The sequence below is a fragment of the Rana temporaria genome, chromosome 7 (assembly GCF_905171775.1).
Source record: "Rana temporaria chromosome 7, aRanTem1.1, whole genome shotgun sequence".
Classification (NCBI taxonomy): domain Eukaryota; kingdom Metazoa; phylum Chordata; class Amphibia; order Anura; family Ranidae; genus Rana; species Rana temporaria.
The window spans coordinates 138,423,730-138,450,637 of record NC_053495.1 but is presented as its reverse complement, the minus strand read 5'-3'; the positions used below and the strand labels follow the sequence as shown (position 1 = coordinate 138,450,637).

The 26,908-nt window shown below is 43.3% G+C and overlaps 1 protein-coding gene across 5 annotated transcripts in view; it reads right to left on the bottom strand.

Annotated features, from left to right (window-relative positions):
* EVI5 (ecotropic viral integration site 5) overlaps positions 1-26,484 on the bottom strand; it is a 238,470-nt gene extending 211,986 nt beyond the window's left edge. For 3 of the 5 annotated variants that reach the window (XM_040360023.1, XM_040360025.1, XM_040360026.1), the window contains exons 1-2: positions 26,296-26,483; positions 6,674-6,845 (exon numbers count right to left, since the gene is read on the bottom strand). In XM_040360023.1, the coding sequence (XP_040215957.1) occupies positions 6,674-6,718 (45 nt within the window). In that variant the 5' untranslated portion in view covers positions 6,719-6,845; positions 26,296-26,483. Of the gene's footprint in view, positions 1-6,673; positions 6,846-26,295 lie in introns of all 5 variants that reach the window. The other 2 variants (XM_040360028.1, XM_040360024.1) reach the window with 2 other exon arrangements.
* Positions 26,485-26,908: the final 424 nt, after the last annotated feature.

Here is a 26,908-nt window from a genome sequence, read left to right as displayed (position 1 = left end):
ATACAACACCAGCATTTACTTTGTAAGAAAAGCCACACCGAGTGTTTTGGGACAAAATCTCAATACTGTATTCCCCGGGAAAGGGTGATTTAAAAAAAAAAAAAAAAAAAGAGAAGACCTATGAAAAACCCCATAAAGCACAGCATGGTAAAAATCGATGCAAATTTGCGAAAAAAAATAAAATAAATCGCAGTGCGTTTTCGGTGCCATTATCAGCACCATGGCCGAATGCCAATAACTTAATAATTTTTGGCCAAAATTTCAGTACATCTCTAGTTAAAGGATAAGTTCCCCTTTGGGAACACGTTCCACCCATTTTTAGGGTTGAACATTTTCTCACTCCTGCAAGCACTGCCTCTGTGTTTCCTCTATGTGACAGCAAGCGAGGGATCTTCTCCCCCCACTTGCTGTCATGATTGCCAGCCCAGCCATGCAATTTTTTCACAGAGTTTTGTGAATGGAAAACTACAAGTACCAACAGCCTTTGCAGCGGTTAACTTGAAGTTCTTAAACTACCAGAGTGCTGTTGAGCACTTCAGGTAGTTCATTGTCTTCCTGTCAGTGTGTATCAGACTGTCTGTACAAGGACATCTGCAGGAGTAGCAGAGACACACTGCGAAAGTAGATACGGAGATAATTAAGCTTAAGTTTAGAAAATAAATGAATCCCCTTTGTGTTGGTGTTCTGGTTTAGCAGAAATCTACCTCCTCCACTTCATTGGGTTCAAACCCCCTTCCAATAAGATATCAAATACCAGCACTTAACATGGTTATGTATGGATTAAACAATACATTTTTAAATAGTGCCTCAATCTTTTCGTGCCAACGTTCTTTCTGGATCAATGCAGAGGCTGGTATGAGGAGGAATGGGGTGGAATGATAGCAGTGTTAATGTGCTAATTAAGGCACATTGTACTGTTTTTTTTGTTTAAACAAAGTTACACTGTGGCATTTCATTAAGTTCTATTGGCCGCTGCACAGTGAATCACCTGGCACTGCGCTGAATAAATAAAAAAATAAAAAAAAAAGAAGAAGAAGAGAGAGAGAGATACTATTTATTTTTTTCAGCGCAGTACCAGGCGATCCACTGTGCAGCGACCAATAGAACTTGGTGGTACTGTGCTGGAATAACCACGTACTAAAGTCCAACTGCACTTGGTGTAAATCTACCCTAATAAATCAGTAGACAGAGGAAGAACAGCACGGTAAACTAATCATACCTCCCACTGCGCTATTGTATTTGTATTCTGGACAGCAGGAGGTTACCCCACCATCAGATAACAATGATCACTGCTGTCGGTTATAGCATGAAAGAAACCAAGACAGGCTGGCTGTACTGAAGTCGACCAATACACTGACTTCAGTAGAACCAGCCTGCCCATAGATGGATTGTAACTCGACCAGTTCCTGCTGAACCAGACAAATTTCGATCTGGAAAAGTAATTCAAGCAACAGAAACAAATCCAATGCTGTGCCCCAGGAACCTGTGACATTCTTACAGATGGCTTCCTAGAGACACTGCATCCCACAACACAATACAGGTGGTTATGCCTTGTACATACAAGCAGAATTTCTGACGGAAAAAAAGTCAGACGAGAGCTTTTCATCGGATATGCCGTCTGTGTATGCCCGTCGGAAATTCTGACGGAATTAGAGAACATGGAAAAAAAAAAATTCTATCAGAATTTCTGTTTCGTCTGGATGCAATTCCGACAGACTAAAAACCATGCATGCTCAGAATCAAGTCGACGAATACTCGTCGACTTGACAGTCGGTATTTGGCATGACCGTGTGTATGCAAGACAGCTCGAGCGGAACTACGTTGAAGAAAATGTTGGAGTTTATTCCGACGGGAAAACCGATCATGTGTACAGAACATAAAAGAGTGCCCAAAATACAGGATGTCAAAAAGGAACTTAAAAAAAAAAAAAAAAAAAGTTATTATTATTATTATTTAGCAGCTACAAAAGTTTTTTTTTATTTTATTTAGCAGCTACAAAAATACTGTACTTGGGATATGGGAGCCAGCACATTGCTTTCTGAATGGGTCCTGCAGCCTTCTGTGACATGTGATGTGTACCATAAGGCTGTGTGAGAGGAGCGGAACCAGAGACTCCATCCTCGCCTAGTATTTCGGGAGCGGGAACTGATATGGGTACTCCCCCGTAAAAAGTGTACCTACAGGCTGGGGGGGCAGGGATCAAACCGCCAGGGCTTCACTTTTTGATTAAAAGTTCCATTTTAAGTTTTGGCTTTCTGTACAGATTACATTGGAATAGGACTGCTTGGAACTCTTATGCCGCGTACACGCGATCGGAGAATCTGATGGTTTAAAATTAGGGCTGTTACTGATTAAATTTTTTGTGTTCGATTAATCGACTAATTTTGATTAATTATAACGCACATACAGATCCAACTACTTTTAGCTGGTCTTCTTGCAGGCCGATTCCCAGTGCAGCCACCAACCACTGGAAAAATGGATAGCAGGATACAAAAAACACACAAAGGCGGCGCTCGATGGGAATAGCATTAAAACTTTTATAGTCTTCAAGTAGGTAACAAAATAAATATTGCACTGGAGATAAAATCGATGTAGCTACATAAACTAAAAATGCCAAATACCAAACGGTAGCAAAAGCAGTCATAAAAACATGTAGCCAAGTATGATACTGGTATAAAAATGTGTACAACGATGCCACTGCTGAATCCAGCTGAGGAGAGGTTAACATCAGTCCGTCGGCATGTAGATGTCCCGTGAAGGGAACTATCACAACTCCCAGTGGATGGCTGTAGAATCCCAGGTTGATAGAGGGAAGTGATAGAGGGAAGTGTAACAGCCCTTGCGTGTGGCAGACAGAAAGGTCCTGCCGGCATACAGATATGAACGCACAGCAAAGGAGCCCTTAAGATGGACACGGCAAGTCCCGCTGGTGTCCGTGATGTCACCGGATCTCCGACGGAACTCCCTGAAGACCCGGAAGTCGGCGGATAGGCGAGTACCAAGCAAAAGAATTTTGAGCGATCAAAAAAAAATTAAAGATCAAAAGATTAAATCGAGGAATAGTTAAATTTCCACAGCCCTATTTAAAATCCAATGGATTTTTTTCATTGCAATTCCGTTCAAGTTGTCTTGCATACACACTGTCAGACTAACAAACACGGTGACATAAAACATTACGACTAGCCGAGAAAAATGAAGCTCAATGCTTCCGAGCATGCGTCGACTTGATTCTGAGAATGCGTGGATTTTTCTCCGACGGAATTCCACACAGATGATCAGAATTTCCCATTGTCAGATGGGGCCGTTTTTCATCTGAAAATCCGATCGTGTGTACGCAGCATTAGAGTGCAGTGGAGGATTTCTGGAAATGTTACCGGGCTCTGCAGGCACTTGATGGTTACTTTACTGTGTGTAGTTACACTGAGGCTACATTCACATTAGCCTGCTGCATTCATTTTAATTAAACTGGGGGGGGGGGGGGGGATAAAAAATTGTTTCCCAGATAATATTCTTCTAGTTTGAGTATCTAATCTATCCTGGACACATAGAATTCGATTATCTCCAAGTGCAGCTAAACTGACCGCACCCTAGTGTACAGCATGAATTATACTATTTAAAATCATTACATGCATAGATAGGCTTTAATAAGTATCCTATAAATGAACACATGCATGTCATTGCCAGTGTGAAAAGGCCCAAGAGCAACAAGTAAATGTAAGTGTTAGTTATTCCTATGTTTTTAAGGCTACAAAACAGCACAATCATTTGGCCAAAAGGTGAAAGTTGAAGTTTCCACATTACATACACCACACTGTCACTTATTACTGCAGACATCTCACATTCATAAAACAAAGGATTAAAGTTCACCTGCAAAGGCTGACTAATCAGATAGCTCACACTTCTGAGTCAATGCAAAGTAACTTCTACTGACAAGATTTTTAAAAGCGGTAAACACCCTACATACCAAGGCCTCATGCACACTGGGCATTTAGAGCCTGGTACACGAGATCCCAGTGATTGGGTTGAAGATCAGGCCCACCATCCAGCTCCACTTCTGACAGCCTGAAAAAGGGAGAGGCTGAAATCTCCTGCAGCTTTCAGCGTTCTTATAGAGGAGCTACACTGCATCTGGGACCACAAACCAAAAATTCCCCCATCAATCTCTCCATGCTGAATTTTTAGGAGAAATCACTTTGAAAAACTCCCCCCAGCATTTCTGGCCCTGGCCATTTTGAGTAAGGGCAGCCGATTCATGTAGCATTTACTTCTTGGAGTCCATCTGTCCGTAGCCCAGGCATGCAAGCAGGAAGGCATGTTTAGCTGAGAATTCTCACTCCTTGAAGACTCAAAGGACGGATTCCAGCATGAAAACCAGTTCCACAATTAGGAAACTGGTAGTAAGTCTTTAGGAATTTGTCACAGCCATAGTGACAAGTTCTTAAAGTGTCGGCAGTAAGAAAAACCTGAATCTGGTATATGTGTCGGTACCGGTATTGAAAATGGAGCAATTGCTTACCTAAATTGACCAAGAGTAGTTTTAAAGCGATTGTATAGCGAAATTTTTTATGCCACCTGTAAAAGGAAAAGGCACTGCATACTAGCTCATTATGAAATACTTACCTTAAAACAAGATGTCAGTATCTCTGCCGGTCTACGCAGAGGGAGATGACATTTTCCCTCGACATGTCATCCGGGTATCAGGGCTCCAGCGCTGTGAGTGGCTGGAGCCGTGATGTCGGGAGACTTCTTTCCAGCAAGGTCCAGCGTCTGCCGGGTCTTAAAGGAGTTGTAAAGGAAAAAAATGTTTTTGCTGAAATGACTGTTTACAGGCTTTAGAGACAGAATAGTTAACTGATTACTTTTAAAAATTATTAAAAATAGACACAAATCAATCATATAATGTACCTGTAGTTCCTAGTTTTGTTTTTGCATGTTTCCTGCTTCTGTGATGTACAGAGTCAATACAGGGCAGTGATGGTTTGGAAAACGAAACTGATTGGTGCTGTGGGGTTTTAGACACACAGTAATCAGTTCCATCAAGTTAGTGACCACAGAGAGAAAGCTCCCAGTACTGTGGTTATCAGGAAACAGACAACCAGGAAGTGTGGAGATCAGAGAAGAATTACAGCAAAAAAACGAACAATGAGGACATGAAAACCGCACTGCATTAAGGTAAAGGAAGCTATTAAGATAAAAAATCCTTTACAAACCCTTTAAGCTGAGAGCCCCCTGTGCGCATGCGCCGCTGCATTCAGCAGCTCATTGCAAGGGGAATATCCGTAAATGTTTAGGAGATATTTTTTTACCTACCAGGCAAGCTTTATTATAGGCTTACCTGTAGGTAATAGAAAAGAGAAGGACTATACAACCGCTTTAAAGAAAAGCGTCTTTGAAAGGTTTATTGAATTCCCCAGACTGAAACTAAAAACTGGCCATACAGGTCCCCCACCCCCAACCCCCCCCCCCCAATCAGTCTGCTGGTAGCCTCCTACATAGGGATGGGGAGATTAGTAGTACACTAAATAGAGGGAGAACATTGTTTTATGCTTCAAGTTCATCCTACTGAAAGGGACTATAGCTGGTCATAGATTGCTTTTTTTTCCCCCCAATCAGGCAGCCGGGACATTCTGACAGTGAGACTCCTCCTCTGTCAGAATACACCAATTAGCTGCTGATCAACAAAAGTTTTCAAACATTCCCTTTCAAAAGAAGTCGATCCAACGATCAACTTCTCTCGAATGGAAATGGCCATACATGGTTCAAATTTCTAATGGTCCTTGCTGAATTTCGGTACAGCTATATCCAGCTTTAGTCTTCAGTGCAGAGACACCGCAAGTGGCTGCGATTTTGGATTTGACATGCAAGATATATTACGCATGCAATCCTTTGATTCAATTTTTTATGGGTTCAAATCGCACCGCAAACGGTATTGAATGTCGGTATCAGCGAGTACTTGACCAGAGGTGTCGGTAAAAATCAGGGTAACCCTAGTTATGATCAAACATGCCTTAAAACAATCTCAACTCTTATGGCCTACAGGTCTCCAATAAAAAAATGACACTCACCTGTTCTGGGGCCCAGCGCCATCCTCACGTGGGCTAGTTCTTCACCAGCCTTAGGGTTACCAGCAGCCTAACAGTGGGCAGCCGGCTATGCAGTTTTACAGCCCACTGTGCATGCACGAGCCGCGCTTTGTGAAGGTTCCCCGCAGTCTCCTGGGACCTATAAATGGTGTCCCACAGGGAGGGAGGGGGGGAGCTGAGCACTTTAAAACCAAGTACCTGCCCCCCCCCCCCAAAAAAAATTAAAAAAGTTTGTCAAATTAAAGCAGAACTTTTGAATGGAGTTCTGCTGTTCTAAAAGCCTGAAGATTGTTTTAACCTTTATGCATGAAGGTAACAACCCTGTATGCAGCTCCACACCCAGCCCTCCTTTATACTTACCCGAGCCTAATCTCAATCCAATGTGCAAACGAGCAGGGGTCTTCCGGCACTTTGCCTCAATGGCTAGGACACCGCGGGAGGAGCCCACTGGCAATGACATCCAGTGAGGAGGGATAGGGGTCAGGCCCTGTTTTGTGCGTCAATGGACACACAGAGCAGAGATCAGGATTGAACATTATAAAAAATTATAATAAATATACACAAAAAACACACCACCACAAACATTTTACCTTTATCATCACTTTAAGCAACAGAGCCTGGTCACCTTCCTTCATCCAGCCTGTTACTGGGCAGTGAAGAAACAGCAAAGCCTGATGTCATCTCACTGCTTTTGTTCACCAGCATATGTAAATCCAAGACACCCGATTGGCCCCTGCTACAACTAGAGTTGCTAGAGTTCAGCTTTAACAAAATAAATGACAAAATGATTTATAAGTACAAAATTCTAAAAGCAGAAAAAAAAAAATCTGGTCTCAAAATACCCTTCCTTCCCCTACCCTAGCCAAATCGCAGAGAAATATAGTCCGGATGAGTTTCTTTTTTTGATGCGTACCATTTTGTTTAACCCCCCTTCACCATGTGCATTTTACCAAATTTCTAGTATAGTTCAGAAAAATATGCAGCATGTTCAATTTTTTTTTTTTCTAGAATGACGTTTTGACGTGACTGAACTGATGAAATGAACGGACCGCATGTGAGAAAGGGGCCTTACTCGTAACACTTGTTAACAGACAGGCGTGCATTCATACCTAGTACACATGGGCCGAATGTCAGTTCAATAAAAACCAGCCAACATTCAGCCCATGTGTATGTCAGCTGGTCCATTGACCCCTTTCACATTGGGGCGGCGGGTCCGTTCATGGTAGAGATCGCTAGTTTTAGCGGTGCTTTACCGTAATTTTAGCGCACGCTTTTCGACTGCTAGCGGAGTGCTTTTTAACCACTTCAATACCGGGCTTTAAAACCCACCTCCTTCCCGGGCCTATTCTGGCACTTCTTTCCTACATGTACAAATCCTCATTCTTTTGCTGGAAAATTACTCAGAACACCCAAACATTATATATGTTTTTTTAGCAGACACCCTAGGGAATAAAATGGCGGTCATTGCAACTTTTTATCTTGCACCGTATTTGCGCAATAATTTTTTAAACGGCTTTTTTTTGTAAAAAAAATGGTTTCATAAATTAAAAAATAACAAAACAGTAACGTTAACCCAATTTTTTGGTAAAATATGAAAGATGATGTTACGCCGAGTAACTAGATACCTAACATGTCACGCTTTAAAATTGCGTACACTCATGGAATGGCGCCAAACTTCGTTACTTTAAAATCTCCATAGGCGACACTTTAAAATTTTTACAGGTTGCCAGTTTAGAGTTACAGAGGAGGTCTAGTGCTAGAATTGTTGCACACGCTCTAACGCACGCGGCGACACCTCACATGTGTGGTTTGAACGACGTTTACATACGTGGGCGGGACTTGCGTGTGCGTACGCTTCTGAGCGCGAGCTACCGGGGACAGGGGCATTTTAATTTTTTTATTATTATTTTTTATTTTACTTATTTCTTTATTTTTTACACTTTTTTTTACACTTTTTTTTTTTTCAATCGCTTTTATTCCTATTACAAGGAATGTAAACATCCCTTGTAATAGGAATGTGTGTGACAGGTCCTCTTTAAGGAGAGATGCGGGGTCAATAAGACCCCACATCTCTCCTGCAGGCTGGAAAGAATGAGATCGTGAAAAAAAATTCACAGATCTCATTCAAACTAGCCGCAATTGCGGTTTGTTTACTTACGGGGACCCGGGCGTGACGTCATCACATCGCGCCCGGGCCTCCGACGGTCATAGAGATGACTGGTGACCAGATCGTCACCAGTCTTCTCTATGGCAAACATCCGGCGGACGGCGATCATCTCTCCGGGCCCCCGGTGGGACGGGAGAGCCCGGAGAAGCACCGGATGGCGGCGGGAGGGGGGGATGTCCCCTCCCGCCGCCTGTAAGAACGATCTAGCGGCGGAACCGCCGCTATGATCGTTCTTACGGTGCGCAGGATCGCCGCCGCTAAAAAATGATATCTCAATGATGCCTCCGGGTGCAGGCATCATTGAGATATCCCCCCCGCAAAGCCCATCACGTCATATGACGTCCACCCAGGATAACAGGTCCCCGTTTTGGACGTCATATGACGGCGTGCGGGTGTCAAGTGGTTAACAACCGCTAGCGGCTGAACAAGGTTAAAAACACCAGTGTTACAGAATTAACCAAGCGCTTTGGAAGAGCTGCCCATGGATTTCAATGGGCAGGGGCGGTGTAGGAACACTGTATACAGGGCTCCTTCACCGCCCCCCGAAAGATGCGGCTCAGCGGGGATCAATGGAGCGATCCCCGCTAAGCAAACGGAGGCGGATCATTAGTGATCCGCCCTGTGTGAAAGGGGCCTTACTGTGTGGAGTTACAGACAGAAGAACAGGAAGTGAGGATTTCTCAGAAGAAAAAGACATTTAAAGGCAAAATCGAAAGGATGAGGTAAGTGAAGGAGGACTGCACTGAGGTAAAGGAAGCTATTTAGGAAAAATAAATTGTACTTTTACAAGACTTTAAGACTGTACATTAGTAAAAAGTAGACAACCATCACTGAGCAAATATTAGCTCATCCAGCTGATGAGACACATTTTCCTCCAACAGTCAGTTTCCTACCGAGATCTGTACATACATATATAGCGATAGTGGTCTCAGCCTACCAAGATCATAAACTGAGGAGGGGTATCCAATTGTCAAAATGCATTTATTGTTTCAGCAGGCAGAATAAAAGAAATTAACATTTATGTAGTTTTAGGGAACCATTAACACGGACTCATGTGACCAGGCCACAAGGTAAAAATGTATTACTGGTTAATTGCCTTGTAACTGTAGCTAAACAAACCTGAAGGAGACATCAAGGCTTCCTGAAACCTGCATCACCATTACTGAGAACTGCCTCATCACAGAGACAAAACAATCCATTTCTGAACTTGGACTAAACATGTCAGAGAGGTTTACTATTCAGCTGTGTGAGGTAACCTTGAGCACAGAGGACTGCTTATAATTGGATAAGCATCTGCAGGAGCAGGCGCTAACACTAAACACCTCGTCTGGCAGGTTTTTCAAGGGGAAGGATATTATCTGTCAAACACAGAATTCAGAAAAGGTGACTTTATTAATTCAGATTTTCCACAATGAGACCAAAAAAAAAAGGGGAGGGGGGGGGGGGGGGGGGCGAGAGAAGGAAAGTTGGCACCTGAGCCAGGCTGTCAGCAGAAGTTATGACCCTTGTCATGATGGTTATAAACTGCATTGTTAAATATAAATGGACTGGTTGACGAAGGTTAAAGCGGGAGTTCACCCATTTGTAAAAAAAAAAAAAATCTCCCCTTAGCTTCCTGCTCGTTCGGTCTAGGGGAATCGGCTATTTGTATTAAAATATGAGCTGTACTTACCCGTTTTCGAGCTGCATCTTCTTCCGTCGCTTCCGGGTATGGGTCTTCGGGAGCGGGCGTTCCTTCTTGATTGACAGTCTTCCGAAAGGCTTCCGACGGTCGCATCCATCGCGTCACTCGTAGCCGAAAGAAGCAGAACGTCGGTGCGGCTCTATACTGCGCACCGACGTTCGGCTTCTTTCGGAAAATCGTGACGCGATGGATGCGACCGTCGGAAGCCTCTCGGAAGACTGTCAATCAAGAAGGAACGCCCATTCCCGAAGCCCATACCCGGAAGCGACGGAGAGGATGCATCTCGTAAACGGGTAAGTACTGCACATATTTTAAAACAAATAGCCGATTCCCCTAGTAAAAACGAGCAGGAAGCTAAGGGGGAAAAGTGCCCTCTAAGGGTGAACCCCCGCTTTAATGTTAAAAAAAAAAAAGAAGTTTATATGTTACTGCTTTTTTCCCCCCCACAATAAAATATTCTTAAAGGAAACCAGCATTAGGAGGAGCCTGCAACTCAAAAGCTTGCTTACTGAGGTTTCAACTACCGTTTTTCCCCGAAAATGAGACCTATCCCGGAAATAAGACCTAGTGTTATTTTCCAGGAGGCCTGCAATATAAGCCCTACCCCGAAAATAAACCCTAGTTCAACCACTTCAGCCGCGGACCATTTTGAAGCTAAAAGGACCAGGCCACTTTTTGCGATTCGGCACTGCGTCGCTTTAACTGACAATTGCGTGACATGGCTCCCAAAACAAAATTGGCGTCATTTTTTTCCCCCCACAAATAGAGTTTTCTTTTGGTGCCATTTGAACGTCCATGCAAATTTTTATTTTTTACGCTATAAACCAAATCAGAGCGACAAAAATGCTATATTTTTTGCTATAATAAATATCCCCAAAAAATAAATTATATATATATATATATATATATATATATATATATATATAATTTCTCAGTTTAGGCCGATACGTATTCTTCAGCTTTTTTTTTTTTTAACTAAAAATATCGCAATGAGCGTTTATTGGATCGTTTTGCGCAGGCGTTCTAGCGTCTACAAAATAGGATTTTTATATATATATATATATATATATATATATATATATATATATATATATATATATATATATATATATATATATATATATATATATATATATATATATATATATATATATATATATATGCCACAAAACTGTTTTACTAGTAATGGCGGCGATCAGCGATTTTTAGCATGACTGCGACATTATGGCGGACACATCGGACACATTTTTGGGACCAGTCTTTTTTACAGCAGTCAGTGCTATAAAAGTGCACCGATTACTGTGAAAATGACACTGGCAGTGAATGGGGGTTAACCACTAGGTGGCGCTGTAGGGGTTAAGTGTGCCCTAGTGTGCGATTCTCACTGTAGGGGCGTGGCCTGGCGTGACACATCACTGATGGTGGTTCCCTATGACAGGGAACAGACGATCACTGACACTGCCCCACTAGGAAGAACGGGGAAAGGTTTTTTACACTCACCTCTGTGACCCGATCGCAGGACACTGGCAGCGATCAGGTCCGGTCACGGAGCTCAGGACCAGGTTGCGAGCGTGCCACCAGCGTGCGCGCGACCCATGGCTGGGCTCTTAAAGGCAACGTAGCTGTACATGCTTATGCCGAGCCGTACCGCTCTGCCGACGTATATATTATTGTGCGGCGGTCCTTAAGCTGTTAAAAATGCTTGTAACATCCTATAATCCACTCTATTACAGAAGTATATAATGTTCAATTTGTGTGTTTCTGTAATACAAAGGTGGGGAAGAGAGCTCTGGCGGGTCAAAGGCATCGCAGAGCGGCGCTATAACGAACGTATTTGCCACAATTATATTACAGAAACACACATTGTACATTATATACTACCGTAATAGAGTGGATTATAGGATTTTACAAACATTTTAACTCAGTTCACACTGGGGATTCCTCTCAGGCAGGGAGAGAGAGGGGGAGAGAAGACATTACATGGTAAGACCTACCCCGAAAATAAGCCCTACTGTGTCTTTTGTTGCCAAAATTAATAGAAGACCCGCATATCTAACTACAATCAGCCAGTGTGGCTTTTAAAAGACTGGAGCCATAGTGATCAAGGTTCATCCTCTGAGAAAATTCTTTCCCCCTCCAAAATGTTAAATCAAATGTCCCATCTTCACTTTAAAGCGGAGATCCAACCTAAAGTGGAACTCCTGCTGATCGGAACCCTCCCCCTCTCCGGTGTCACATTTGACACCTTTCGGGGGGACGACGACGACGACGACGACGACGACGACAGGTATTTGCACCCACTTCCGGCCACACAGTTTTGGGCAGACTGCGGGCATGATGTCACCTCCCTTCCCTCCCCCCGTTGTGTTCTGGGAAAACTCGGCTCCCAGTACATAGCGGGAGCCAATCGGCAGGCGCACAGCGCGACTCGCGAATGCGCCGTAGGGAACCGGGCAGTGAAGCCGGAGCGCTTCACTTCCTGGTTTCCTCACCAAGGATGGCGGGGGGGCAGCAGAGTGACGAGCGATCGCTCGTCCTCTGCTGCGGACGGCGCTGGACTCCAGGACAGGTAAGTGTCCTAATATTAAAAGTCAACAGCTGCAGTATTTGTAGCTGCTGACTTAATATTTTTTTTTTTTCATCGGAGCTCCGCTTTAAATGCAGACTAGTGAATTCATGGCAGTGATGTGATCAACAGAGGAAACTACAGATTAAGCTGATAATGTTGTTACGTGAAAAACCCAGAAAACCACTTCGAGAAATCTTTCATTCGTCTGGAAGTTCTAACCACAAAGGGAAATCCCAGCATGTTTATCTGCTGCCATTTACAAACAATGACACGTTCCACATAACTTCCCATCTGCCGTCCAGCAGAACGATGCAGCAAAGTTCTGTCAGGTGACTATAGAGTTACACGAAACCACGAAGGTAATTTCTGCAGTAGGAAGTACATCACAGACGGCTCCTTTTGTTGCCGAGAGAAAACACTGCATAGCAATTCTCACATTACAAGTCTACAGAGCGCCAAGCCTTCTACCAGAAATAGTCACAATACACACCTGGAAATGAAGCCAATGGGAGAGGCAGCTAATCATGAGAAAAGTACCATTGAAGAAAAGAGCATAAAGAGGTTGTAAACCCTTACATATACCCAGTGAAGGGACTATCCTCTGAGATGAAACAAATCCTCCTACATAAGTTGTATCTGCACTCCTCTCTACAGACCTTCAAAGTGTAGAATTTAAAAAAATGTTTGCCTAAAATTAATGTCTGCAAGGTAGACAGACAGAATAGTGTAAGGATTCTGTTAAAAAACAAATACTTATTAAATTCCTTCATCTACATCACCTCCGGCGTTCTAGTTTCTCTTCTCTCATTCACTTCCTGGTTTGTGGCGCTCGTTCATGTAAGAACTACATTTCCCAGTATGCATTGCGGTACGCCCAGTAATTCACACCTCCTTGAGGTCTCTAACACGTAGAGAGCATCCTGCCGCACAGATGTAGTTCCCAGGAGGGGGCGAGCACGTTACTGACCACCGCAGTAAACCCTCCCGTCACAGTGGTCAGTAACAATCAGACAAGCAGGAAGTGAACAGAACAGAGAAGAAATAGAGCAACTTCTGAGCAAAAACGAACAATGAGGAAGTGAAAAGAGGAATGTCTGCAGGTAAAGGATGCTTATTATGAAAAGATATTGTAAAAAAATAAAAAGGGGGGGGGGGGAACTGATTGGAGGAAAGGGACACAAACGCACCACACATGAACATGGGTGAGGCTGTCAATTAGCTGGGTTTACATCCACTTAAGGACCTCCTCCTGCACATATACGTCTTTTACCTGCATTTTGGTCCGGGTCTTAAGTGGTTAAAGTGATATTAAAGCTTTTATTTTTTAATTTTTTTTAATTTTTTTTTAAGAACAAAGATATTTACATCCACTGTGCAGTTCGTTTTGCACAGAGTGGCCCCGATCGTCCTCTTCTGGGGTCCCACAGCCGCTCCTCCCCGCATTAGATAACCCCCTTTAGGTAGCCCTCTCCCGAAGGGGGGTTGCCTTGCAGGCGCGCTCCTTTGTCATACACTCGGCATCCATAGACACAGAGTGTATGACTCGGCCTCGCCCCCGACGGCCGCATCATTGGATTTGATCGATGGCAGCGAAGCCATTGGCTCAAGCTACTGTCAGTCTATCCAATGAAGAGCAGAGAAGCCGTAGAGAGAGCAACACGGGATCACGCCCAGAGAAATTGGGGGCTCAGGCAAGTAAAAACGGGGGCACGGGGGGGGACACTGCAAGGTGTTTTTTCACCTTAATGCATAGGATGTATTAAGGTGAAAAAAACACAAGGGTGTAGAACCTCAAAGTTAGAAGCTGATTGGCTACCATGCACAGCTGCACCATTTTTAGCATTCTCCAGTTTCACACGGACACTTCGATCGGATCAGTTTTTCAGGCGGACCTAATCAGACACTCAATTCATCCGTTGACATCCGATCAATCCAGATGGATCGAGACCCTATTTTCCCATCTGTCTGGAGGATTGGTTGAAAACAGACAGGCGGTGCGTTTTCTTCCGATCTCCCCACAGAGGAGAGTGGGACTCTGACAGGTCTGTCTCTGCACAGTGAGCAAAAACGGACATGTGATCCGCCTGGTCAGCGAATCGATCCCCTGCTGAACAAAGCAGAGTCCACTGAGCCCATAGTAAATCAACCCCTTAGTGCGCTTAATTAAAACAATTACACACTATAGAGGGATATGCTTTGTTCATATTTCCTGTCTGAGGATAGGCTCCCGTCAGAACACAACAGCTCAGTGAGAAAAATCGCTGTACTAAACATCACGCTCGGTTTGAAAAAAAAACACACACAACACACACACACACACACACATACACACGAGTGTACCAGGCTTTGCCCACTTCCCACCACCAAACAATGGTTGTGCTTCAGTGCCCCTCCCACAATGAAAGTCCAATTGTTAACAGGCTCATTAAAACAATGCACTCATTGCGATTTAATTTTCTTTAGCAATTGTTGAGATAGGCGACAAGCACCCTTGACTTGACACCCACTTTGCTTGCTCACTCACCACACTGTGATGACTGTAGACCAGGAAATTTGCCCTGAATGAGGAAATTGGCAGAGTTTTTCTAATAAAAAAAATAAAAAATAAACAGCAATATGCTTCATTAGTGCCCCATATGTGCCAACAACATATACCTACATTGCATGCACTCCTCTGCCACCTTGTGCAGAGCCAGAAGAAAATAGTGATACTGGTGTCAGCCACACAGTGGCTAAGTGGTTAGCACTTCTGCCCTTTTATATGCAGATGGGGAGGGCTGCACTAGAGTAATTAGGTTTCTCTGCCCTGTGTGGACAAACCACAGAGGAGTCTATGGAGCATGTAATAGAAATACATTATTCCTGGACCACCTTTAGAGGGCAGGTGCTACAAGTGGCCTAGCTGTAATTGTGGTCCTTTGTTTTCAAGCAAGTCAATCACTCTTGTAATAAAGCCTTGTTCACGTCATTTATGAGGTGTTGGGACTGTGCATCCAATGGCAGGACAGCCGCAGAAGAAGTAGCTCCAAGAGTATCATTTTTTTTTTTTTTTAAATAGGAGACAGCATTTTAAATGGATAGACAGAGCGCTAATGAACGTGGACTTTGCCTTTTTAATAACATTTTAAATAAACAAATCCTTTAACTGGGGTAAAAAATAAAAAATAAAAGGGGGAAGAAGAATGGTTATTAAATCTCAAAATAAAATCTTAACTTTAGAGAAGCTGTCCTTAAACCATTTATAAATCCCCGGTGGATTGCCCAACATGTCCACAATCCCACTTCAGACTCAAAATCATCACCAGTCCCATTACTAGGTACCAGTAAAGTGTCAAGAGGTCACTAGCTTTGTTTTACTTTCTATGTTAGAAAGCTAGGAACAAAACAGTTTAAAGAAAATCAAATGATTTTATCAAATTTTTATTGAAAATAAAACCATAAAAAAATTATATAATATATATATATATATATATATATATATATATATATATATATATATATATATATATATATATATATATATATATATATATATATATAAACACCCAGCTACAACTAGTATTTTAAATATTTTTGTACACGGGACGTTTTTACAACCTCGCCTGAACGATTTAACTTGACAGATAGTAACCCACGTTTAAAACGTCAGTTTTTCCGCATTTACATGCCGCGTTTCGTTCTTGGCCATTCGAATTCTTTTTTTTTTTTTTTTTAATGGCCAAAAATGCCTAGAAAAACGCAACTGCCTTAAAACCACAGTTAGAGCCGGTTCACACTGGGGCGACCCAGCCGCCTGACGAGTCGCGTCCCATTCTATGCAATAGAACTGTACTAATAGGAGCGACGCAAGTGGCTCCGACTTAGAAAAGGGTTCTTGCACGACTTTGGGGGCGGCTCGGGGCGATTTGCATTGACTTCTATACAGAAGTCACTTTGCTAATCGCCTCTGAAGTCGTCTTCAGGACGCCTTGCAGAGTCGCGCCGCCACAGTGTGAACCGACTCTAAACGAACCTGTGTACATATACACATAAGATAACATTGAATGAGTCTGTTTAGCAGCAGCAGTGTACATGGGGCCTAAGGCCCCTTTCAGACGGACGGATAGAATGGTGCTTTTAGCTGCAGATTTTCTATTTTTCTACCGCAGCTAAAAGCACATAATGTTTTCCTATGGCCCCATTCACACACAGCGTTCGCGTGCGATTACGTTACATGCGGTTTGGTGCGAATAGAAAAAATAGAATTGAATGCGTCCAGGAGCGATGTAGCGCAGCTATATGCACATAACCGCAGGTAATCGCAGTCTTTTTTGTCAACTGTGGATAGCAGCGTTTAAAAAAGAAAAAAACACAACAAGGGACCCAAACAAAAAATAAAAAGGGTTGCTATGGAAATGAATACCGCAGCTAAACGCGGCCGCAATTAAACACACGTAAACGCATGTAATCGCAATGTGCAAATGCAGCTAATCACAGTGCCTGGAGCCTTGAATTTCACAAAACATTTGTAGTGCTTTTAAAGGATCACTAAAGGAATTTTTTTTTTAAGCTAAATAGCTTCCTTTACCTTACTGCAGTCCTGGTTTCATGTCCTCATTGTTCGTTTTTGCTTTGAAGTAGCTGTAATTCTGCTGTGATCTCCACACTTCCTGGTTGCCTGTTTCCTTATAACCACAGTGCTGGGAGCTTTTCACGGTGGTCTAAGCTGTCATTACTGTGTGTCTAAAACTCCTCAGAACCAATCAGATTCATTTTAAAAACAAAACACTGCCCTGGATTTGTTTGTTTTTGTTCTGTGAGTCTTCCCGACTCACCTCTCACCCGGAACTTCATGTAGGTACCTTTAAAACCAAAAGTGAAACTAGAGGCACATTATATGATATATTAAATTCAATTTTTAATTATTTTTAAAAGGAATCAGTTAACTTTTATGTCTCTATACCCAATAAACAGTCATTTCAGCAAAAAAAATTTTTTCCTTTAGTGACCCTTTAACTGTGGCAAAACAGCCGTCCGTCTGAAAGGGGCCTTATAAGCTAAAAAAAGTCAAGGTACAGCAACTATCATTGCTACTCATCTGTCATCCGGCACATCAAGGTGGATTTACTAAAGGCAAATACATTGTGTACTTTGCAGATGCAGTGGTATTCATTTCCCCCCAGAGCTCAGTGAACGTGGCGACGCTCATTTCCATCATCCAATCACGTGCAAGCAAAAATTCTGGGCTATTTGGGCTTTTCTTTTTCCTTGCAACTGATTGGGTAAAAGTGAAGCTTTACCACATTTACTAAGCTCTGGGGAAAAATGAGTGCATCGGTAGTCCATTTTCCTGGCTTCTTTCACTGAAAGCGCAGCTAAAACAAAAACAGCACTTTACCGCCGTTTAAGCTTTTCGGCTGCTTTTAACCCCAAAGAAGGGGTTCAAAGTGCCTGTGTTGGGGTGCTTCCGAATCGCTTTTCAGGTGCTTTGGAAGCACTGCCCATTAAATTTCAATGGGGAGGGCATTTTGTGATTGCCAAATACAGCGCTCCCAAACCGCCCCAAAGATGCTGCTTGCAGGACTTTTCCTAACGTCCCGCAAGTGTACCACCCCAGTGTGAAAAGTCACACTGAAATGAATGGGAGGCAGTTTTCAGGCACTTTACAAGCACCATTTCTATCACTAAACTGCCTCAGTGTGAAAGGGGTCTTCGTAAATCGGCCCCATCAAGTCAATGGATGCACTCCGATTTCAGGTTCAATAAATGAAGGAAAAAAATAAATAAAAAATCTGGCTTTATATGCATCTTAATTATTCAGAGCTTCAGTTCTATAGTCCCATCAGCCGATTCCCATACCCCTGTGAAGAATCCATACTGTATGTTTGCTGTGACTGAGATTACAAGTGAAAAAACCTCTGATCTTTGAGAAGAGAAAAAAAAAAAAAAAACGGTCACAACGTATATGATCACTGTTACAGTGATACGTTTAGCAGGAGCCACTTCATGGTCCTCTACTTGCAGATCACTACTTGCAGATCAGGACTTCAGCCGTCCAACTCACAACTGGTCCAGGTAGGGGAGCATATCAACGTAAGCAATTAACCTAAAGCAGAACTAAGCCCTGGTTCACACTGGGCTGCGGGAGTGAAGCCATGCAAGTTCAGCTGAACTCGCACGGCTTCACTCCCACCGGCAGTCCCGATTTCGGCCGCGATTTAAGAGACATCTGTGCAGGTTTCTGCACAGATGTCTATGTAAATCGCGGCCCGAAATCGCAAAAAGGAACTACTTTTTGAAATTGGTGCAGCGCCGCAGATGCGGCGTCGCACCGATTAGGACAGTGTCATTGCCGAAATCGCATCTCAAATCGAAGGAAATCGTACCCAGTGTGAACCTGGGCTAAAAGTGGGAAAAATAATTAAATTGCGAACAAGCAGGCTTTTTATTGCAGAAGAGATATGCAATGTCTCTTCTGTAATAAAATACACTTACTTGCCTGTTCGCAATCCTCTGTAGAATTTACACTGAGCTGCGCATGCACAGCTCAGTTTACAGTCAGGCACACTTACTGTGTGCCAGGACTGCACTCCTGCGCATGCACTGAGCCGGTCACAATCTCCCGATATGTGCATTGGATGCAAAGAAATCCACAATAGTGGGTACCCAGACTTAGAGGCAGAATTAATAAAAATAAAAAACACACGCGCGCACATTCTGTGTGCATGAGGCCTTAGAATCACTTTAAGACTTTGCGGGTGTTTATAAAACAGATGAATATTCTAAGAGAATTGCTGTATTTATTATAAGCCTAGACATATCTAGTATTTAAATACCCAAAACATGATGTCCACAGTCATGGCTGCCTGAACATTAGGACTGGTTTCCACTGGAATTAGGAGGTACTCAGCGTGTGTTCCCGATGTCCTATGATTAACTCACTTACAAAACGCGTCGTCTATCACATAGCAGTTCTAAGTGCACATTTCAGGATGTACCACAAGTAGGATCTCTACATGAGACCCAGGACCTACTGCTTCCCTGGTGCGAGAACATTTCAAAACTGAGCTCTTGTGCAAGGCTTTATAATGACCACTCTCTAATTTTACTATAGATATGTTCTTCCAGATTAAGACCCCTTTCACACTGAGGGGTATTGCAGGTGCTATATCATTAAAAAGCTGCTCCATTATCTCCAGAGGGCTTTCGCACTGGAGCATTGCGCTTGCAGGATGGTAAAAAAAGTCCCCGCTAGCCGCATCTTTGGAGCGGTGTGTATACCTCTCCTCCACCACTGCTGCCCATTGAAATCAATGGGATAGCGCGGCTATACCGCCTGCAATGCACTGCTTCAGCACTGCGATGCGGGCGGTTTTAACCCTTTCTTGGCCACTAACGGGGGTTAAATGCGCCATAGCGTCGGCGGTAAAAACAGTCGCGTTTTACCGCTGACGCTATGGGCGGCTCAGTGTGAAAGGGGTCTAAAAGTTGTATGCTCCTTTTCGAGCCCTCTTCTACTGAAGTCTACTGGGGCCAAAAACACCCCTGTACTTTTTCTGTGTTGAGCAACAGTACATCATCTAGGAGGTGATCAGGAACAATAGAAGAGCATGGAAATCTGGTATTAAAGAGCTTCTGGAAATGCACTCCAAATCAGACATGTATGGGACTAACGCTTTGAAGGCCAAGTTCACCTTCTGGGGCATTTTACACGTATTTAAAGGTGCAACATGATTCAGCACCCTGGTTATAAAATATATATATATATATATATATATATATATATATATATATATATATATATATATATATATATATATATATATATATATATATATATATATATATATATATATATATATATATATATATATATATATATTTTTTTTTTTTTTACTTTATTTTTATTTAAAAAAAATTTGATAGGTTTGAGAAGCAGAAAGGTAAAAAAATGATCAGTCTTTTTTCTTTAAAGCTCATAAAATGAACGCCGTGGTGATCAAATACCACCAAAATAAGGCTATAAATACTGTATTTATTGGCATATAACACTCACTTTTTTACCCTGAAAATAGAGAGTAAATTGTGCCTGCGTGTTATACGCAGGGGGCTGTGGAATGTTTTTTTTTCCTGAAACTACCTTTTTAAAGTTAGGGTGCGTGTTATACGCCGATAAATACGGTAAATGTATTTTATGTACAGCATTGCATGACCGCAAAATTGTTAGGTGAAGCAACACGATGCCAAATAGCAAAAAAATGTCCTGGTCATGAAAGGGGGGGGGGGGGGCAGGATAAATCAGCAGGAGGCAGTGGTAAACAGAATTTTAGAACAATAACAAAAATAAGCCAGTTCCTGATCCTCGGCTTTCCTCATCAGGACACTTTTTTCACTTGCCTAGTATGACAAATTATAAACCTGGACTGCATTACAAGATGAAACCCCCCCCCCCCCCAAATCACAAAACACTTTCAATACTCTGTTATGATTTCATGTTACATACAACGCTCAGCGCTGCAAAACAGAAACGCTCTATTACACACTTACCCAGTCAAATGACGAGCTACAAGTCCCAGCATGCAGAATGTCAGGAATTTTAATTCCACACCATTACCATAGTAGACCACAACTGTTCCTTATTCCAGACAGTAACTTTCCTTAACCCCTTGAGTACCAGGCTGAGATAACCTCTTCTTTACCAGCCCATTTTTCACTACCGCTATAATGCAACTGACAATTACTCCATTGTGCAACACTGTACCTACATTAAATGTAGATTTTTTTATTTTTTTTAACGATACAGCTTTCTTGTGGTGGTATTTAATAACCTTGTTTTTTGTTTTTTTTATTATTCTTTACCATACAAGTGAAAAATACAAAGAGTTTAAAAACAAACCTGGTTCCCTTACTTTCAGTAATAATAATACAAATAAAAAAAATCATTGCTATAAAAGTATCTAGTGCACATTACCAAGCTCTATGTATGTATACCAGAGAGTTTATCCATTACCAATATAGTGGCAAAAACACCTTGGGGTGTAAAAAATAAACACATACACAAACAGGGGGTGATTATTTGTTTTCTTTCTTCTGTCACCTGACAAACTAGATGAAAGTAATAAACAAACACAGGGATCAATCCAATCTGGGCAACTTAAATATGCAAAAACTCTTCTGTGAAGGACCACTGTTGGAGAGCTCCAAAAAGGAACCTCAACTAAAAGTGAAAATGCTGAATGAATACAATGCAAATAAAATGAATTAGAAATTGCAACTACTGTAGTATAGTCCCATTACTGTTAAAATTAAACAGGACTTGGACAACTTTCCGCTGAGATTTACAAAATATTAAGCAATATTAAACCCAAAAGCAAACATATGCTTAGATGTGATGGCTGCATTTGTTTTCTTTTTAAGACTCTCCTTTATTTTCCCATCCGGTGATCTGGTCAGTAAGGGCCCCTTCAGATGTGCGGACAGTATGTCCGTTTTTTATCCATCCGTTTTCGGATGAAATACATGTATCCCTATGGGATAGCGGATGAACATCCGCTGACATCCGATCTCATCAGTCCCCACTATGGTCCGTTTCTGAAGACGGAGGAAAATCCTATTTTTCAATCCGTCTGCAGATTGGATAAACACGGACTGACGGTCCGTGTTCATCCGATACCCCCATAGAGGAGAGCGGAGATCACCCTGTCATCTGCCGGCTCAGCAGGGATCAACAAAGCGATCCCCGCTGAGCAAGCAAATGGTTAAAATCGGAAACTTAACGTGATCCGCACATCTGAAAGGGCCCCAAGCCAGTTTTTCAAAAGAACAAGCTCTCCAAAAGTATCAGTTAGAATGATGAGACAAACCATGTACCATTGACAGGGGTGATCAAAATGATCAGCTTTTATTTATTCATGTAGATTGTAAAACCTTAATCTCAAAAAAAATAAAAATAACTATTGCCGCAACTGCAGTGTGCGCTGGTGTTTAGCCGCAATTTGCTAGTGCATCCAAATCTGCTAGTAGATCTAACACTCCCCTCCTCCCAGATTAACAATGCTGCTGTGCCCCTTCATCCAGAGTAAGGGAACCAAGGGCCGGTTCACACTTGTGTGATGCGGGAACCCTGCAAATCCACTGCAGGTTCCCGCATCACACCCGACTCACACGGCAGTTCACACTTCCATATGCAAACTGCTGGGGACTGTCAATACATTGTAATGACACCCCCATTTCAGCTCGCATATCACACGGCAAACTGACAGTTCAGACATGAATCGGACCAAAAAGAAAAGGGTCCTGTGCATGTTTGGTCTGAATGCAATGTGATATCAGCCATACTATCTGTATGGCTGAAATCGCACTGCACGGACATCGCATGCGATTTGCAGTGCAAATCACATGCAATCTCACATAGCGCACTAGTGTGAACCAGCCCTAACACAAGTGGTGCGTTACTGGCCAGATCACCAGGAGAAAAACGGAGGGGGGACACCAAGACCCCTTTCACGTTTTCAGGTGCTTTTGGGCTAAAAACAGCGCCTGTAAAGCACCTGAAAAATGCCTCTCCTGCATCCCCAGCGTGAAAGCCAGAAATCTGTCACACTGGGGAGGTGCGCTTGTAGGATGTTAGAAAAAGTCCTGCAAGCAGCATCTTTTGGGTGGAGGAGCGGTGTATAACCCTGTATTCGGCCACTAGTGGGGGTTAAAAGTAGGGCCGAAACAACTAATCGATTAATCGACAACTAATCGATTATGAAATTAATCTATTACAATTTTCATAATCGATTAATCGGCCAGTAACATAATGGGGTTAAAAAAACTAAAATGAGCCCTTTGTAGTACAAAAAAAAGCAAATCTCTACTGTAAATATTACAGTCACTGTCCCACAGTAAAAAAACGAACCCCTTACAATAGCGATTATTTGTTCTTTTTGTACTTATTTTTGTTTTTTTTTAACTCCATTATATTACTAAACATCTCAGGCCTGGGTCACACCTCTGTGTTTTGGTGCTTTTTGCAGAAACACACTACAGCTGAGTTACATGGTTTCCTATGGGACACGTTCACATCCATGATTTTTTTTCAGCTGCTGCGTATTTGGAAAGGGCGAGGACTTTTTAACGCAAAACGGTGCTATTTTTTTTCTTCAATATACTTCAATGGAGAAGCTGCAGAAAAGCATGTAATGTGTTCTTGCGGCAATTTGTGTGCGCCAAAACAATTTAAAAATGCTATTTTTTTTTTTAGGCCATTATCTGATTAATCGAAACAATAATCGGCCAACTAATCGATTATGATTATAATCGTTAGTTGCAGCCCTAGTTAAAAGCACCCAGCTAGTGGCCGAATAGCGCCGCTAAAACTAGCAGCATTTTACAGTCAAAGCACATCTGCCCCAGAGAAAACTAATGTAGCCACCACATCTAATGATTGGCAAGTTGCAAAACATTACATTTTGGGTTTAATCCTACATAAACTAAGGGGTCTATTTATGTTCATCACACAGCTTATCACACCGGACATTTTTCCAAACAAATCCAATTAGAAAAGTGGAAATCTTGGATGAAAACATTTATAATTAGACCCTCAAGTGTTGAAATGCCAGGACATGGTGGAATGTTCAGCTTCTCAAGAGAGTGTTGAAGCCTGTTCCCGATGTTCTATGGCATCTAAACTTAGACTACATGAATAAGATATATTACTGGATGGCTAATTATTTCAGAGAGGATGCTGGTGGGACTTGAAGCTGAGGTTTGTCAAGCAGCGGACAATCACCAAAAGGTCCCTGTGAAAGGACATTGCCGAGCCCTCCAGCTACTGAAAAACTTCAAGCACCCATTACTGTGTATTGATGGATAAACAGAGGACAAGGGTAACCTCTGAGATAGATTCTCGCACAGTCTATGGCGTGGGGGCCAGACAATGAGTCGCTCCTTATCTTCAATTTACAAATAAAATAGGAGATGCCTTCTGCATGCGTCTTTACTGGTTACTTAGCAGAAGCATGGTTAGGACATTATGAAGAGAGCTTCCAGCGCTCTCCTCTCCTAGACATGAAGGTGGTAAGGGATCCCAGCATCCACCTGACTCATCGGAAATATTAAACTACAACTTGGGTCTCATTCACACAGCTTCTACAGGAGCGCAGTGTCTGCTCTCCGGAGTCACAGGTGTTTGCGTACAACCAAGGAGAGCCACCTGTACAAATCAATGATAGGCGGGCATTTGTCACAGCCAGATATCTTCATCCATTCAGGGCAGATAAGCCGCCTGGACAAAGGCCGGGTAGTAGAACCACCTATACAGGGAGGTACTAGAACCCAATACACGGGTAGTATAGGCGCCTACACAGTACTAGAACCCAATACACGGGTAGTATAGGCACCTACACAGTACTAGAACCCAATACACGGGTAGTATAGGCGCATACACAGGACTAGAACCCAATACACGGGTAGTATAGGCGCCTACACAGGACTAGAACCCAATACACGGGTAGTATAGGCGCCTACACAGGACTAGAACCCAATACACGGGTAGTATAGGTGCCTACACAGGACTAGAACCCAATACATGGGTAGTAGATTCGCCTACACAGGACGGTACAAGAACCCAATACATGGGTAGTAGATTCGCCCACACAGGGGGGTACTAGAACCCAATACATGGGTAGTAGATTCACCTACACAGGGAGGTACTAGAACCCAATACATGGGTAGTAGATTCACCTACACAGGGAGGTACTAGAACCCAATACATGGGTAGTAGATTCACCTACACAGGGAGGTACTAGAACCCAATACATGGGTAGTAGATTCGCCTACACAGGACGGTACAAGAACCCAATACATGGGTAGTAGATTCACCTACACAGGGAGGTACTAGAACCCAATACATGGGTAGTAGATTCGCCTACACAGGGGGGGTACTAGACCCCAATACATGGGTAGTAGATTCGCCTACACAGGACGGTACAAGAACCCAATACATGGGTAGTAGATTCACCTACACAGGGAGGTACTAGACCCCAATACATGGGTAGTAGATTTGCCTACACAGGGAGGTACTAGAACCCAATACATGGGTAGTAGATTCGCCTACACAGGGGGGGGGGGGGGTACTAGACCCCAATACATGGGTAGTAGATTCACCTACACAGGGAGGTACTAGACCCAGGCCGGAGAGTAGAGATGAGGAAACTTCGGGGGTGTTGCGGTTGCACACTGTACACACGCATACTCCGTAACCCCCGCACTCTCTATGCACGCACACCCCAGAAACATCCAGCCCTTTTAGGGCACATACATTGCTGATGGGGCCCACAATGAAGTGGAGGGTGACCCACTGCTTTAGATCCAAGTTGGCGAGGATGCAGACCTTGGTGACCAATAGCCAGGCCGTCTAATAGGAAGGTGTGGCTATGCAAATGGTGACTTTAAGAAAGTCTATACTGTTATTATCTATGGAGCAATGTATCAGGACAGGTTACAGAGGGGGGGTTGGGTGATGGGGACATGGCACAGCCTGGGTATCAGAGGCTTCATATAGTGTCCACACAGGAGATGTGACCAGATCCTACAGGTTGGCTGAGCAGATCATTATACAGGAGGGGGGGGAGGGGAGGACAGGGATATGGGGGTGATGAAGACTGGGGGGGTCCGCTCAGAGGGTACACAGGAAGTTCCGGGTGTCCTCGCCCCCCTCATACATCCTCATGTGCCCCCCTCCCCTCGGTATGGTACAGTCCGCTCACCGTCACCCGGTATACAGCGACCCCGAAGGCACAGTGTGAACCCCGCACACCCCAGGTACCTTGAAACCCTGTCCCGGTCCTCTCAGGAGAAGCTCGTCCTTTCCATGCAGCCCCGGTCACAGAGGAGCGGACACGGTACTTCAGTCCAGGCCAGTAGTATTGCCGGTGATCACCCCGAGTCTCAATCCCCGCCTCTCCCTACTGCGGCCGCCGCTGCCACCATACACCAAGCGTGACGTCACGAGGCGCGCTATGCGCAGGCGCCGTGCTTTAACCCTGCCAGCGCTGGGCTGTGCCGGGATCGCCTCCTCCGGCTGCCGGTGGGTCATGCCCAGGCCGGGTCACGTAGGGTAGTGCTGGTGGGGAGCATTAGGGAGAAGAATGATGGCGCTTTGTCACACCTGAGAGTCTCACAGTGCTGTCCAGTCACAAGCTGTTATTGTTAGATGCTCTCAGGTCACATACCTAAGGGCCATTGTGTACAGCCTATTCATTTCAATGGAATGTGCAAAAAACATGACAGGAGCAATTTTTTTAATCATTCCTACACCAAACCGCGTGTTACTTTACTGAGCGCAAACACGAGCGTTTGTTAGATGAATTCTAAGAAGGACAGCGCCATCACGTACAGAATTTTTATTGGCAGCCAGTTAAAAATGGGCACTTTTCTTC